The sequence below is a fragment of the Herpailurus yagouaroundi genome, unplaced genomic scaffold, assembly GCF_014898765.1.
Source record: "Herpailurus yagouaroundi ecotype Mexico unplaced genomic scaffold, PumYag 215, whole genome shotgun sequence".
NCBI classification, from domain to species: Eukaryota; Metazoa; Chordata; class Mammalia; order Carnivora; family Felidae; genus Herpailurus; species Herpailurus yagouaroundi.
In genome coordinates, this window is record NW_024412446.1 from 5435028 (window position 1) to 5450801 (window position 15774).

A 15774-nucleotide genomic window follows, 5' to 3' on the forward strand; every position below is an offset into this window, starting at 1 on the left:
TGCATTTACTGAGTGTCACATTCAATGTATGTCACACAGTTCGTATCTGATAATTATGTTGTTCAAGTCTTCCGTCCTTACTATCTTCTTGACTTGTTTATTCTATTAGATTCTGAGAAAAGTGTGCTCAAGCATCCGACTAAAACTAGATTTGTCTATCTCTACTTTTACTCCATATATTTTTAAATATTTTGAAGCTTTGTTTTTAGATTCATATAGTTTTATATTCTGGATAGATTGGACACCTTTGCAATCATGAGATGTCCCATGTTATCTCCAGTAATGCTTCCTGCTTTAAACTCTGTATGTTACTCCAGCTTTCTTGAGTTCTGTTTGTGTAGCATATTTTCCTATCCTTGGACTATCGAACTTCTGGTGTCTTTATACTTACTCTACGTCTCTCATAAAGACCACAGAGTAAGATTTTTGCACTCTTTGGCATTCACCAGAGAGAAATAAAAGCATATGCCTACACATAAGTTTGTACACACATGTTCCTAGAAGTTTTATTTGTAATAGCCCAAAACTAGAAACAACACAAATACCAACAAGTAAATGGATAAATAAATTATGCTACGGCCACACAGTGGAATACTATATAGTGATAAAAAGGAAAGTGGTTCTTTTTTTAAAGGGACTATTGATACATGCAGCAACCCAGATGAATTTATGATGACTATGCAGAGTTAAAGAAGATAGACAAAAAAAGTATATAGTTTATAACTCCATGTATATAAAATGCATATTAACCTATAACAGAAAGCAGATCAATGGTTGCAAGGGAAGCAGGGGAGCAGACAGGGACAAAAGAGGAGGAAGGAAGGAAGGGAATACTGAGACGCACAAGAGAACTCTCAATGATGGATATGTTCGCCTAAATGGCCATTAACAAGTGAATAAACTGCTTTCATCTCAAACGGAATACCTACCAACAATACAAAAATTTTTTAAAATTAAAAAAAAAAAAAGAAGTAACTAACACATGTAATATCATGAACAAATCTCAAACACTTGGGAGTCAAAGAGGCCAGACAAAAAGGAATATACAGTCTAAGATTTCATTGAGATGAACTTCCACAACTGGCAAAACTGATCTATGACAGAAATCAGACCAGTGGTCTTTGGCACAGGGAGTGGGATCATAAGACACATGAGAACTTTCCAGGGTAACTAGAAATATTCTAAATCTTGTATGATTTTATTACATGTAAATTATACCTCAATAAAATTGATTTAAATTAAAACCATATTTAGCAATCAATATAAAAACAATTTTTTTTTAAGTCAACTCTGTTCACACCCACTAGGATGGCTATAATCCAAAACACAGACAGTAACAAGTATTGGCAAGGATGTAGAAATAGAACCCACATACACTGCTAATGGGAATACAAAAGGATACAGTCGCTTTGGGAAACAGTTTGGTCACTCAAAAAGTTACACAGTTACCATATGACCCTCCAATTCCACTGGCAATATATCCACAAAAAACCTTTTACACAAATGTTCATAGCAGCATTATTCATAATAGCCAAAAAGCAGAAACAATACCAAATGTGATCAGCTAATGAATAAACAGAAGGCCCTATGTGTACACACTGGAATATTATTTGGCAATAAAAAAGAATGAAGTATTGATTGACACAGGCTATACCACGGAGGAACCTCGAAAACATGTTAAATGAAAGAAGCCAGACTCAAAAAGCCGCATACTTCATGAGTCTATTTATATGAAATGGCTAGAATAAGCAAATCTATGAAGACAGCAAAGGGATTAGTGGTTGCCAGTGACTGGGGTAACAGGAGGATGCAGAGTGGCAGGGTTTATTTTGGAGTAACGAAAATGTTTCAGGATTAGTGGTGATGGCTGCACAACCTTGTGAATATACTGAAAAACACTGAATTGGCACACTTTAAAATAGTAAACTTTATGGTATGTGAATTAGATGCAAATTCAAAATTCAATACATATTTTAAAACAATTCCAAAAGGTCAACTGCAATTAGAAAAATCTGAGGGTTTAAATTAAGCATCATAATTTGCACAACATTTTTGCTACATGAGATATACAGCAATTAAACCTTTTCCTTCTCCAGAGTTCATAAAACAGCATACAGACACAAACACACTTCTAGAAATGCCATCTCTCTCTGACAGATGTCCAGAAATGACATCATAGAAACCACACACCAAAGAAATATGAAGAACATATACATTTACAAGCTTTCCTTCAAGAGCCCAGAATTCATTTCCCCTTACCTCCATTGCCTCCTGTGCGATCTCTGGCATGTGTGACTGAGGGACCAGCTGGACGAGCCCTGTAATTAATTCCGCTGTACTGCCTTGGGTTTCAGGCCCCTGTTTCCTTGGATTCTGCAAGGGAAAAAAAGCAAGCCTCAATTAAAAAAAATGTATCTATCACCTAACAGGGGCCAGAGAGAAAAGGGAATGGAGAGTGAATGCTGATGGGTACACTAAGCTTCTCTTTAGGGTTATGACAATGTTCTAGAAATGTTCTAGAATTAGATAGTGGTAATGCTGCAGAATCTTGTAAATGTACTAAAACCAGTAAACTGTACACTTTAAAATAGTGAATTTCATGGTATGTGTATATCTCGATAAAATAACAATTGGGGAATTTTTTAAAAGTCAGAACTGCTTTTGTTAAGGAGTCGCTTAATCTACAGCTATACTGTTCCTTCATGTGAATAATGTCCAGAGAAAATTCTCATTAAAAGAAAACAAAAACTAAGTATTAGCTTTTTAATTAAGAAATCATACCTTATATATAAGGAGCAGGTAATTTTTTTCACCAACACTACACTGGCTAAATACTACACCTCTGGTTTGGAGCTTACTGGTTTTAATCTTACAAATGACTGCACTCAAAGGCAAAGAACAGGTCCGGTCTAGTAGAAAGGACCGCCTTAGGCCGTCCAAGGCTGGAATCCACACCTCCAGATACCCACACTGCAGTCTGTTTCATTGTGGAAAAACGCTGGGTACTAAGCAAAGCACTTCCACGGGGTACATAAATGCACATGTCTACCTTAAGAGACTAAAATGCTTCCTGTAGCTTGGATGCAACTATTTACACTTCACGAACATATGGCTCATTTAAGTGAGACCAATACAACCTGTGTCCCTATTTTATTTTACTAACTAGATTCTTTCCCGCCATAATGATTAAGGTAAGCCCTCATCCCGGAGTATAATTCACAACTGTTAGCCTACTTTAAAAAATTTATATTCGTTCACAAATAACTCGGTAACATTTATTGAATACCAAAGACATAGCAAGTTGAAAAGATGTGTTTCTGGGGCACCTGGGTGGCTCAGTCAGTTGAGCATCCAACTCTTGATTTCAGCTCAGGTCATGATCTCATGGTTTTTGAGATTGAGCCCCACATTGGGCTCTGCACTGAGTATGGAGCCTGCTTGGGAGTCTGTCTGTCTGTCTGTCTCTCTCTCTCTCCCCCCTCCCCTGTGCATGCATGCACACTCTCTCTCTCAAAATAAATAAATAAATATTTTTAAAAAAGTGTTTCCTACCCTCTTGGAACATGTAATCTCGTGGGAAAAACAAACATCAATAAAATAACTAGACCAACAACTGTAAAACTGCAAATGAGATAAGAACTACGAAGCTACAAGCTGCTATGAGCACCGTGATAGAGAAATGTGGCACAATTTCATGGAGGCTTCCTTAGGGCAGTGATCACAGCTCAAAATTAGCAGGAATTACTATTGTAAAGAGGAAAGAGAAGTGTATCATAAGCAGAAGAAACAGCAGGGGCAGGTATGAAGGAATGTGGTAAGATGGAATGAACAGACCATCATGACTACAGAAAAAAGAGAAAGAAAAATATAATGCTAGATGTGGCAGAAGGGGCAGGTAGGAGTCAGACTCTGCATGCCCCTGTAGGTCTCTTTGGAGACCAAAAGGTCTTTATTCCAAGAGCAATTTCAACTAACACATGTTAAGCTGGGCAAAAGGCATGATAAGATTTGCTTTTCAAAGAGATCACCAGACCTTTAGTGCAGAGAAATGTTTAGAGGGAGGTAGGAGAGGATGTTAGCTGGACAATTAGGAGGCTAGACAACATGAGAGTAATATGGATTAGGGTAGAGATGAAAGATATTAAATTGTTACTTTAAAAATACCATGACTGACATCACTTAAGTTACTCCTACATTTCTCCTATTTACTAAGATTTAAATAGAAAATACTTAAGTATACAGTGAATCTACTTTAACTTACCTTTGGTTGCGCTGAGAAAAGTTGCCTAACCACTAGATGGCAGCAAAGAGAATAATTTCAATTTTAAATGGACTCTGCTTACTAAATTCCAATCTTGGAAAAGACCAAGTTCTTGTTCTTTGAATAATGGAATACTTAACACTGACGGCACTCGTGACTTTGGTGCATTCTTTACCCTGAATTATAGCCATGCAGAGAGCTGGTCCTCTATTAAGTGAAATGCATGATGAAATATTACCACAAATAACTTGTGCTACACACAAAGACATGAGGAGAAAGGGGATTTGATTACCTTTACTGTCTCCCTGGTAAGATTTTGTGAAATTTTCCATGCCTAATTCTAACAATCTATTCTACTAGACTCCCAAATTTGGATGGGCTTCTCAAAGAGTTCAAAATATGACAGGCCTTCCTTTGGCATTATTAATCCCTTTAGAAATTCTGTGTGTGTGTGTGTCTCTCCCCTCTTATTTCTCTGCAGAAAAAAAAACACTCATTACACTTTTTTTTCATTGAAGGGGTTCACAGAACTCTTGAAAATACGGACATCAAATTATGAACTCCTATATGTAGTAATTTGAAAGCACCTTAGCACTTATAAAACCTACTGCTAAACAAAGCAGCAAGAAATCTTTCTGGATGCTGCTCTCCAGAGACTGGAGAAACTTCAACAAAGCTTAAACATGTTATCCTATGACCTGCACAATACGTAACTGTCATACTTGGGGCATTAATAACATTAATATTGATGTCAACTGCATTTTATTAATAATAATAATAGTTAACATTTATTTAGTGCTTATTATGCATTTATTAAACGTTATTCCTAAAAGCACGAGTGTACTATCTCAAGCTTTACAATCTGAGATAGGTACTATTATTATCATTATGAGAAAACTAAGAGAGGTTAAGTCACCCAAATCACATAACTAGTCTGTCTCTAGAGCCCATGCTTTTAACCACTTCATGTAACTATCACTCATTTACCTGTTAGTTCCCACTTACTGTGTACCACAGTATTGCCCTCAGGAATGCCATCTGAGGCTGCAAAAGCAGTTAGGATAAAAATTAAGTGCTAACCATACCCATTCCCATCTCCTTCTCCTTCTCCTTCCAATACAGTATTTCCAGGCAAAGCCAGTGATAATAGGTTGATGACAGGAAGAAAGGGAAATAAAAAAAACCTAAAGGGTTTGGCAATAGCAACTGGATACTTAAAAACCAACTATGACCACGAGAAAGCACTCGGATTTATGGTTGCTTCATTACCTCCACCACCACCCCAGCATAATGTCTAAATAATACAAACCTGGTAACAGAGTAAAGAAAGAAGATCTCACAAAAACATGCTAGTTTAATGACAAGGAAAACCGAGGAAAAGGGTAAGAAATCTGATCTAATTATATTGGTATCAGAGAAATGTAACTTCTAAGTTAGTTTTCTTTTTTTTATTTTATTTTTTTATTTAAAAAAAAAATTTTTTTTTTCAACGTTTATTTATTTTTGGGACAGAGAGAGACAGAGCATGAACGGGCGTGGGACAGAGAGAGAGGGAGACACAGAATCGGAAACAGGCTCCAGGCTCTGAGCCATCAGCCCAGAGCCCGACGCGGGGCTCGAACTCCTGGACCGCGAGATCGTGACCTGGCTGAAGTCGGACGCTTAACCGACTGCGCCACCCAGGCGCCCCGAAGTTAGTTTTCTTAAAGGTGTCTTAGGTTTCAAGCATGAGCAGAAAGGGTCAGTGAGTGTTATTTAGCTAATAATGATCTCCAAGGTCTTGGCATTTCACTTAAACCAAATTAAGTTATTGTAGTAATTTCAAGACCTCTCGTATAAAATACTTACACAAAGCAAGAGCTTTGGATCCGCATGAATGAGTTTCACCATGGACAGGAGAAGATACTTATAGCTTCTTGTCTCCAGGTCTGTAGGTTTTTCTTTAAATTTAAGGCTTGTTACTTTTTCTTTAAATGTAAGACTCTACAAATAAAAACAAAAACATGTCATCACCTTGTAAGAATCAGATATCACGTTAACGAAAATAGCTATCTAACTTTTTGAAAATAAATCTATTATTAAAAAGCTTTGAAAAAGCAGCCATTTTATACCACAGATGTATGTGTGGTAAGAGTAGAAACATCTGAGTAAGTATAAGGTTAATATTATTAAGCTTAAAAAACAAATGAAAATTGGGACAGTGCCTGGGTGGCTCAGTTGGTTAAGTGACCAACTCTTGATTTCAGCTCAGGTCATGATCCCCGCCAGGGTTGTAGGATCGAGCCCCACATTGGGCTCTGCGCTGAGCAAGAAGCCTGCTAAGGATTCTCTCTCTTTTCCTCTCTCGCCCTCTGGAAGGATTCTCTCTTGCTCTCTCGCCCTCTGTCCCTCTCCCCCATGCTCTCTCACTCTCTCTCTCTATATTAAAATAAAATTTCTGAGAACAAACTGAGGGTTTATGGGGGGGTAAGAGAGAGGGGAAAGTGGGTGATGGGCATTGAGGGGGGCACTTGGGATGAGCATTGGGTGTTGTATGGAAACCAATTTGTCAATAAATTATATTTTAAAAATAAAAATAAAATAAAATTCAATTTAAATAAAAAACAAATGGAAACTATTTTTGTAACATTCATATTATTCTTATATAATGTATTTAATAAAGTTTAAATGAAAATTCCTTAAAATACTAAACACTTTAATATCAAGTTGACTCCTATGTAGAAGAACAATTTTCCAAACTGTAGACACATTAGGGATAAAATATTTAGTCTATAGCTCTCACAAATACATACTTTGAGCAATTCATTTAACATTTATCCCACACAAATATACACAAATATTTCAGACAATCTATGACATTAATTTAACTAAGATGCATCATTAATGTACCACAAGAAATGAAAAACCACTGTCAACTCTAAGACACCAAATAAGATGTGTTCCCAATTTCAGAGATGTTAAAAACTAAAGCGCTTCTTAGAATTGATGAAATATGCTATATAGTCGGTCTCTGTACTTAATAGTTTAATGGTAAATTCTGCCTTTTCCTTCAATGGCATTCCATCTCTCTTGAGTTACTAAATGCATGTATTTTGCCTGAAGAACATTGATAAAACAAAGAAAGAAGGCTTTGACAAAGATAAATCATGAAAAACGTGCTTCAATTACAGAGATACTGCGGTAGATGCTGTGCTGATATCATAATTATGCCTGTTACTCAATGAAAAATCCAACAATTATATTCTGGATACAAAACCACCTCTTTCTATTGTTATAAATCGTTTCCCCCTTTTCTTTAAGAGGACATAAAATATCTAGTTTTGACACATATGCCTTTATTTATTAATACTTTTAGTTTAAAAATGTCTAGTTTTAGGTGTATAACATAGTGATTTAATATTTATATACATTACAAAATGGTCACCACAGTAAGTCTAGTTACCATCTGCCACCATAGAAAGTGGTTACAATATTATTGATTATATTCCTTATGCTGTGTATTCCAGCAAGTCTTACTTATTTTATAACTGAAAGTATCTCTTAATCCCCTTCACTTGTTTCGTTGATCACTCCACTGCCCTCCCATCTGCCAACCATCAGTTTGTTCTCTGTACCTATCAGTCTGTTTTGTTTTTTAGATTCCACATACAACTAAAATCATATGATATTTGTCTTTCTCTGACTTATTTCACTTAGCATAATACCCCCAGGTCCATCCATGTTGTTGCAAATGGCAAGATTTCATTCTTTTTTTATGGCTGAATAATATTCCAGCGTGTGTGTGTGTGTGTGTGTGTGTGTGTGTGTGTGTGTGTGTGTGTATACACACAACTACATCTTCTTACCCACTCATCTATCTAATGGACACTTAGGTTGCTTCCATATCTTGCTATGGCAAATAATGTTACTACGAACATAGCAGTGCATGTCTTTTCAAATCAGTGTTTTGCTTTCTTCACAAATAAATACCTAGGAGTGGAGACAATGGACTGTATAATATCTCTATTTTTAATTTTCTGAAAAACCTCCATACCATTTTCCATAGGCTGAACCAATTTACATCGTGACCAACGATGAACAAGGGTTCCCTTTTCTCCACATCCTTGCCAATACCTGTCATTTCTTGTCTTTTTTCTAATCAGTCTGACTAGTGTGAGGTGATATGTCATTGTGGTTCTGATTTGCACTTCCTTGATGTTTAGTGACGTTGAGCATGTTTTCATATGCCTGTTGGGTGCCTGTATGGCTTCTTAGGAAAAATCGCAAATATACAGATAACAGGATATTCAGCAGCTATGAACACATAATAAAAATGTCCAAGTAAATAGGCTGTCCTTCAAAGGTAAAAAGCAGAGATGCACATCTGTAACACACAGCCACAATTCTCCACGTCTAAGTGTAAGACGCATTTGTTAGTATGCCTGAGGACACTGAAGGGTTCTGGTCCTCAAAGGGGAAGAACTACTACCTAACATCCACATCAATGCTCAAGAATATCAATATAGAAAGGAAATAGCAAAACTCAGAAATACTGTTTGCTTGCATATTTATATTCCCACAGCAAATATCTTACCAAATGCATTTAATCAATTCTGTTTTTACCATTTGTTCCCATTAAACTTTATTCTTTCATTCTAAGTCATGCTAACACCTTAGATCAAGGTGATCAACTCTCATGGAACAAATATTTACTAAGATGTAACTAAGTGCAACTGTTCTTCCCTGACACAACCAAGTGCACAGGAACACAGATCAGAGAACAATTAACAGATTTAATAATTATCTTTTCCTCGGTAATCATTTTCTAACAGTAAATAATAGTTTAATTATGTCATTTCTTCATCTCAGGAATCAGCATATAAATTTTGTTCCAGCACTGACTTGAAAAGGTTAAATAAAGTTTTCAATTCAAATACCTTTTAATTAATGGACATTAGGGGGTTCTATAAAAGGCGGAACAGCATGCTAAAGAAGAAATACATTTTTAACCAGAAATGTAAAAAAAAAAAAAAAAATTATCCATCCATTAATTTATTGACCTTCCATCCTGCAGATATTAGTAAGAATCCAACATAGTACACGCACTTTGGCCAAAGAAGAGAAGCAGTCGCGCCCAGGAATAAATTCATTAATCAGAATATGTAGCTGTCTATTAAGGGCCCAAACCATTTGTTACCTTATTTAAGACTATGACTAAATTATAGGCATGTAAGAGCATATCTCCTTTAGAAGCAAAATGTGCAGTAATTACACATATTTGTGAAAACTCATACAGCTATCATTAATAGGCTACCCGAGTTTCAAAACGAGTAAACGAGTTTCAAAACAGTGCTAAGAAAAATATTTCAAACTTTTAAAAATATTACCAAAGTATAAAATGGAGAAGCTATGGCCCATTGTGTATATGTTAAGGCTAAAGAGTTTAAGTGATGAAGAGCTCAATCTAAGAAAACAATGTAATCTTAGACTATATTATTAGTAGAATACGTGTATGCAGACACAGCAGGTTAATGGCATTCTTCAATTATACCACATCTGCAACACTAAAAGCGGATCTTCATATGTCATTTTAATTGGGAAAAAAAAATGTTAGCTTGAATCCTTTCCAGAAGAGAAGCAGAAGAGGAGAGGTTTAAAAGCAAATCAGGAAAGAAATTACTTCACTCATTCAACACATATGCACTAAATGCCTACTACGTGCCAGATAGCGTTCTGGGGGGGCCAGGAACCCAGTGCTGGACAAGCCAGATGGAGCTCCTGCTTTGATCAAACTAATGCACTAATGAGGTAAGACAGCTAAAGAACTGGACAGGCATTGGAAAGAATGTCAATTATTCACTAATCATGACTATCTGTCATTCACTAAACATTATATGTGCCTCAGTTTCCTCAGCGGTAAAAACAGATCAAACAGCACGTGCGTGCATGTGCACGCGCACGCACACACACACACACACACACAAGCTTTTAAAGAAAGCTGAAATAATTAAACCCTTCCCAATTCTAAAATCATATTTAAAAAAAGAAACCTTAGCAGTTCAAGATAACTTTACTGAAATATCTGCAGTGCTGTCCTATGGAAGAAGCAGACACAACATCTGGGGCAATGCAAATGAGGACAACGCACTGAACATATCATGTTAACACAGTGGTTTTCAACTGGGGGCAGTTTTGTCTCCCGAGGGATAACTGGAAATGTCTGGAGACATTTTTGCTTTTCAAGACCAGCAGCCAGCAGGGTGGTGTTACTGGCATGTAGTGGTAGAGGCTAGAAATGCTGCTAAACATTCTACAGAACACAGGATAGTCCCCTACAACCGTCTCCTACAACATTTAAAAATACCAACAGTGCCAAGGTTGAGAAACCCTGATGTCACACATTTAAACCATTTACTACAAATTTCCTATGTTTCGGGCTTGAGGGCCACCTGTGGTGAGCTCTTTATTAGAAGTGCTCAAGCAAGAGCTACAAGACTGGCATCTCTGTGAGGGTAAGTGCCTTGTCTTTTTAGCTCATCACGCTTCCCTGGTGTTAACACTATGCCCGGCAGCTTATGGGAGAGCTCAGAATTTCCACATTTACTGTCTGACTGTTCACAGCACCAGGTTTAAAAGGGAAAAGATTCACCTTAAAGATCATCTCAATAGTAAAATTTTATTATTCTAAAAAATTATTTCAGATTAATTTGTTAATTAATTTTCCCGGTAAGAATATCAGGCAGAAAACCCTCCTTCGGCCACTATGTATAATTTCATACACACATATAGTACATATTCATACACATACATACACACAAAATTTCATATATAATTATATGAAAGTAAACAGCTTAAGAATGATTTCACAAATCAAATGTATACTGACACCTTCAGAGAATAATAGGAAATAAAAACTCAATTCTTATCATAGGTGTCCTTGGACCAAAAGAAGTCTAGCTGTGGTTTTCATGAACTTTCAGTACTACAGTATGTTGCTCCTGGAATCAGTTAATAAGTAAGGCTAAGATGTAAAATAACTTCTAAACGTAGGGAACATTTTCAGACTACCAGTCAAATTTTGTCTTTGTTCAAAGGACTAATTTTGTTTCACTTTCTTTCAGTCCTCATGCACAGGAAGTGAAACTGCAGATGGCTGGTAAAGTGGATACTGAAGTTAAAGTGGAAGCGACTATTAACTTTCTACCAGTTTCTACTATTGAAGGCCATTAATTTTCTGCCCAAAGAATTAGAAACTTTAAAAAGTCAAAGTTCTATTTACTATAGGATATCTAGAACGAATTAATTGTTAAACAATTATTTTAAGTCATTTTCCAAGACAACTTGTAAAATGATGTCTAGTTATTTAACATTTAAGTAACTATTATTTATGTTTACCTCCAATTAGAGCGAAATTTTCAATTTTTTAAAAAACTAAGTACTTGGCATCACAAAAAGTCAACTAAAAATAGTTTGTGTTTTATTTATTTTATTGAATAAAACATAATTTCCATGTTCTTTGGCTATAATTTTTTAGACTAAATAATCCTAAAGTATTCAGTATAGCAAACGTCTCTATTTGAACATCTGAGATAAATAATCCTCAGAAACAACTACTGACAACTGGATAAGAGTGAACTACAATTGTATTGAACCAAAATATTTTATTGACTAAGGAAACTTGGGAAAAGAGGAGAAAGCTATTTAAATTATGAGTGTGAAATGGCTAACTTACCAGAAAAAATTTTTTACCAATTTTTACCAAAAAATGTTTTACCAATAGGTAAAAACATGCTACGTTTTCATTTGAAATGACATGATGTGACTATAACAGTAACTATACACAGAAAAGTCAAAGAAACCAAGGACTTTTCTGAGGTAGTTACAATGGATCATACTTACAGCCACAGAAGCCCACTGCCATGCAAAACAGTGACTGGTTGGCATCTGATCATGTGAGCGACAGCAGCCAATAAGAATAGAAAATAAGAAGCAGAAGACAAAGCACCACCAATCAATGTCAAGAGTTGCCATGTAGAATACTCTTGTTATACATAAATACCAAGAAATGACTTCTATGATCCTGTAACTATCTGTTTCAATTGGTTCCATACGAGTTTTAAAATTCCATTTAAGAATACTAATCTGTTAGAATACCTCATTTGAAAAGACTCTTTTTACTAAGTTTAAACATGAACTTCAGTATCAAAGTGCCTATCATTTGCTGAATGATAGCACATTTGCTGAAATATGAAATATTTTAGATAAAAATGTTTCATTTTATTTCTAATTTCCTATGTGCCGTGTCCAGCATCCAGTGGGCAAAAACGGTATAGAAACATTCACTCTAACCCAGGAGTCAGCTTCCCTACTCATCCCCAAAGATGAAGAGCAAACCAAAATATTTTGATTCATAAGGAAAAGTTACAGCAAAAAGAAAGTAAGGGGGAAAAAAAAAAGGAGAACGAAAGAAAAAGAAATTAAGATTTTTAACAGCATTTTGTGGGAAAATTTCTCTAAGAAAAACAAGTTCGACTCACTGAAATCGTGAAAAACAAACACCATTAGCTAGCATTGCAACAATAATGCAGGATGCAACATACCACGATACTTACAGAAAAGGAAGGACTCATTTGATTTTCTAAAATAATCAAAAAAACAGGAATAGGATGGAGACACTGAAAACGCAATAGGAAGAAGGGGGAATTCAAAATTCACGATTCCTCTTACCGGTGCCATTCGTATTGCTGGGTGTGCTCCACAACCCTGCACTGCTTTATGAAGCGTTTCACCAAACATGTTTCGAAGCTCGACTGAGTGACAATATACAGCATCGATCTTAGGCCACCAATCCAACGCAGACTAGAGAAAAACAGAGACCATAAGAGAAGAAAAGTATAAATTTGCATGAGTTACATGCTCTGGTTAACACTGTAGTCTTAGGTTTTAGCCTTCCGTGAAAAATTTTCTAGGACCATGCAAACACACACCATGATTTCCAAAGTCTTCAAATAAGATCTTTAATTCAAACACCGAACCATACATGTATTTTAAAATATAATAATGAACATGAGACAAACTGCCACTTCATGTGCATGGGCATATTGAGACTATCGTTTCTCACTGATAAGCCAATGAATCTGAAAAACAAAGAGTCTTTAGAAAGCTAATTCTGTAGCCAATCTTTTTCTTTTTTTTTTTTTTAAGTTTAACTTTTACACATTTCAGAAACATATGCATTTATAGTATGTATTCTCCCACATAAGAATGCTATTATCAAAGTTTTAAGAAAGATTAGTGGTTCAACACAATGTTGAAGGACTATGCGGCAAACCATCACTTATATGCCTACAAACAACAGTGATTGGTACAACATAAAATTAGTAAATGAGATAAAGCTATTAGTAAACCTATAACCTTAAATTGATATGCAATGATGGTATAATAAATGAAAAGACTAATGATTACCACAAGGACAAACTGCTCATAGCTAAATATTGTTTAGATGTAATTATTTTCTGTAAATATCTGTCAGTTTCGCCCATTTAGCTCTGATTCTAGTTTCTAGTGACTATTTTATTTGAATAGTGTCTAATGTAACTTTAAAATTAATTACTGGGGCGCCTGGGTGGCGCAGTCGGTTAAGCGTCCGACTTCAGCCAGGTCACGATCTCGCGGTCCGTGAGTTCGAGCCCCGCGTCAGGCTCTGGGCTGATGGCTCAGAGCCTGGAGCCTGTTTCCGATTCTGTGTCTCCCTCTCTCTCTGCCCCTCCCCGTTCATGCTCTGTCTCTCTCTGTCCCAAAAATAAATAAACGTTGAAAAAATAAAATAAAATTAAATTAAATTAATTACTATATTATGGGGGTGCCTGGGTGGCTCAGTCAGTTAAGCATCCGACTCTTGATTGCAGCTCAGGTCATGATCTCACAGGTTCGTGAGTTTGAGCCCCACATCCAGCTCCTTGTACCGACAGCGTGAAGCCTGCTTGGGATTATCTCTCCTCCCCCACCCTCTCTGCCCCTCCTGTGCATGCCCTCTCTCTCCAATAAACAAACAAAAAAAATTACCATATTACTAAAATGAATAAAACTATAAAGTCTATTGGTCAAGACAAAAATGAATGTTCACTATATATGGAGATTATGCAAGCCATACGGGACCACTTAACACATAGGTTATTACACAGGCATCCAGTTTATGACACTCCCACTGCAGAGGAGACACGTGAGAGAATGACTGAATTAACACAGGCGGAGGATTTAAGAGCTTCATATCCTAATCCCAGGTTCCTTCTCACTCAAAACTAAGCTCGTTAAATTCTCAACTTTTAATTTCTTCACCCATAATCGTCAGAGTATTTTAGGCAGCAGCATCAAGTTATATCACTTTAACCTAAAACTATGGGTTACGAAACTCTATTTACTGGGTAGTAAATTATACAATCAACTTACGACACACAACTTGAACACTGAACTCTATTTAGGAAGGGACCCCAAAGCTGTGAGGGAAGAAATACTACTCTCTTTGGAAAGTACGGTTGATACTGCTATTCCCTCAACCCTCACTCTACATAAGCTCATTCCTACCTAACAAATGAACAAATTTTAGTTTGGTTATATAATGGATTCTTTAAACTCTGGTCAATTCAGTCATTTGACTTGCCCAAGCAATCAATACAGCTTGATCTCCATTTATTTACTAATTTACACAGCTTGTATTAATCGGCTTAAAGAGACAAAGGCTGAATAATCACAAAATGCAATGAGATAAAGGTCCTACTAACTCTCCTGACCCCATAATATCCTGTCAGAAACTAACTAAAGAGAAATGCATCCCATATAACACCTGATCCAAACTACTACATTACTTTAATAGCTGTTGAAATTGTACCATGGTACCAGGTGCATCTTCTAAAATAATGTGATTTTAACTCATGATTTAGTGATTTTCATAATATAAAAATTTATTCATTTTAATATAAAAGTTAAAGATACACTTTCAAATTAAATACGCACTAAAAACTAGACATCATGTGGTTGGTAAAAATTATAGTGTTTTACACAGTTACTAAATGTGTCCGTTCTGAAACTAGTCAACGAAAGTAGACATTCTTTTTTTTTTTTTCTCGAAAACACTACGTTTATTGCCAAACAAATGGCAATACTTTTACAAGTACATAGTATGAGCAAACTATAACGATTCTTCAAGAGATTGCTTAAATAAATTTTCAAATGTGTTGGAGAGAACAACTTATCCAGCCTCTTGGTAGGAAGAGGTCCTGTCATTCTCGGTACGGGAGCTACCCATGAGGAAACTACAACAAACTGCCATAAGGGACAAAACAGAGTGAATACCAAGTACCATGCTAGCCACAGCATGTTCCGCTGATGGCTAAGATATCTGGGTCAGATATGTGTATTACTATTTCTTTAGTTTCCCAATTATAACAACATACCTAACTTAACCCAAAGGAAGCCAGTAAGGATTAAGTACGTAACACAGATCTTATAACTGTAATTCATCTCTTACAGCATGC

At 36.1% G+C, this 15774-nt stretch overlaps 1 protein-coding gene across 1 annotated transcript in view; it reads right to left on the reverse strand.

The window, feature by feature from the left end:
• The window catches only part of NF1 (neurofibromin 1), a 258016-nt gene that overhangs the window by 150165 nt on the left and 92077 nt on the right, over positions 1-15774 (reverse strand). Inside the window, exons 11-13 of the mRNA XM_040455091.1 lie at positions 12968-13099; positions 6110-6244; positions 2260-2373 (exon numbers count right to left, since the gene is read on the reverse strand). Of these exons, the coding sequence (XP_040311025.1) occupies positions 2260-2373; positions 6110-6244; positions 12968-13099 (381 nt within the window). The remainder of the gene's footprint in view (positions 1-2259; positions 2374-6109; positions 6245-12967; positions 13100-15774) is intronic.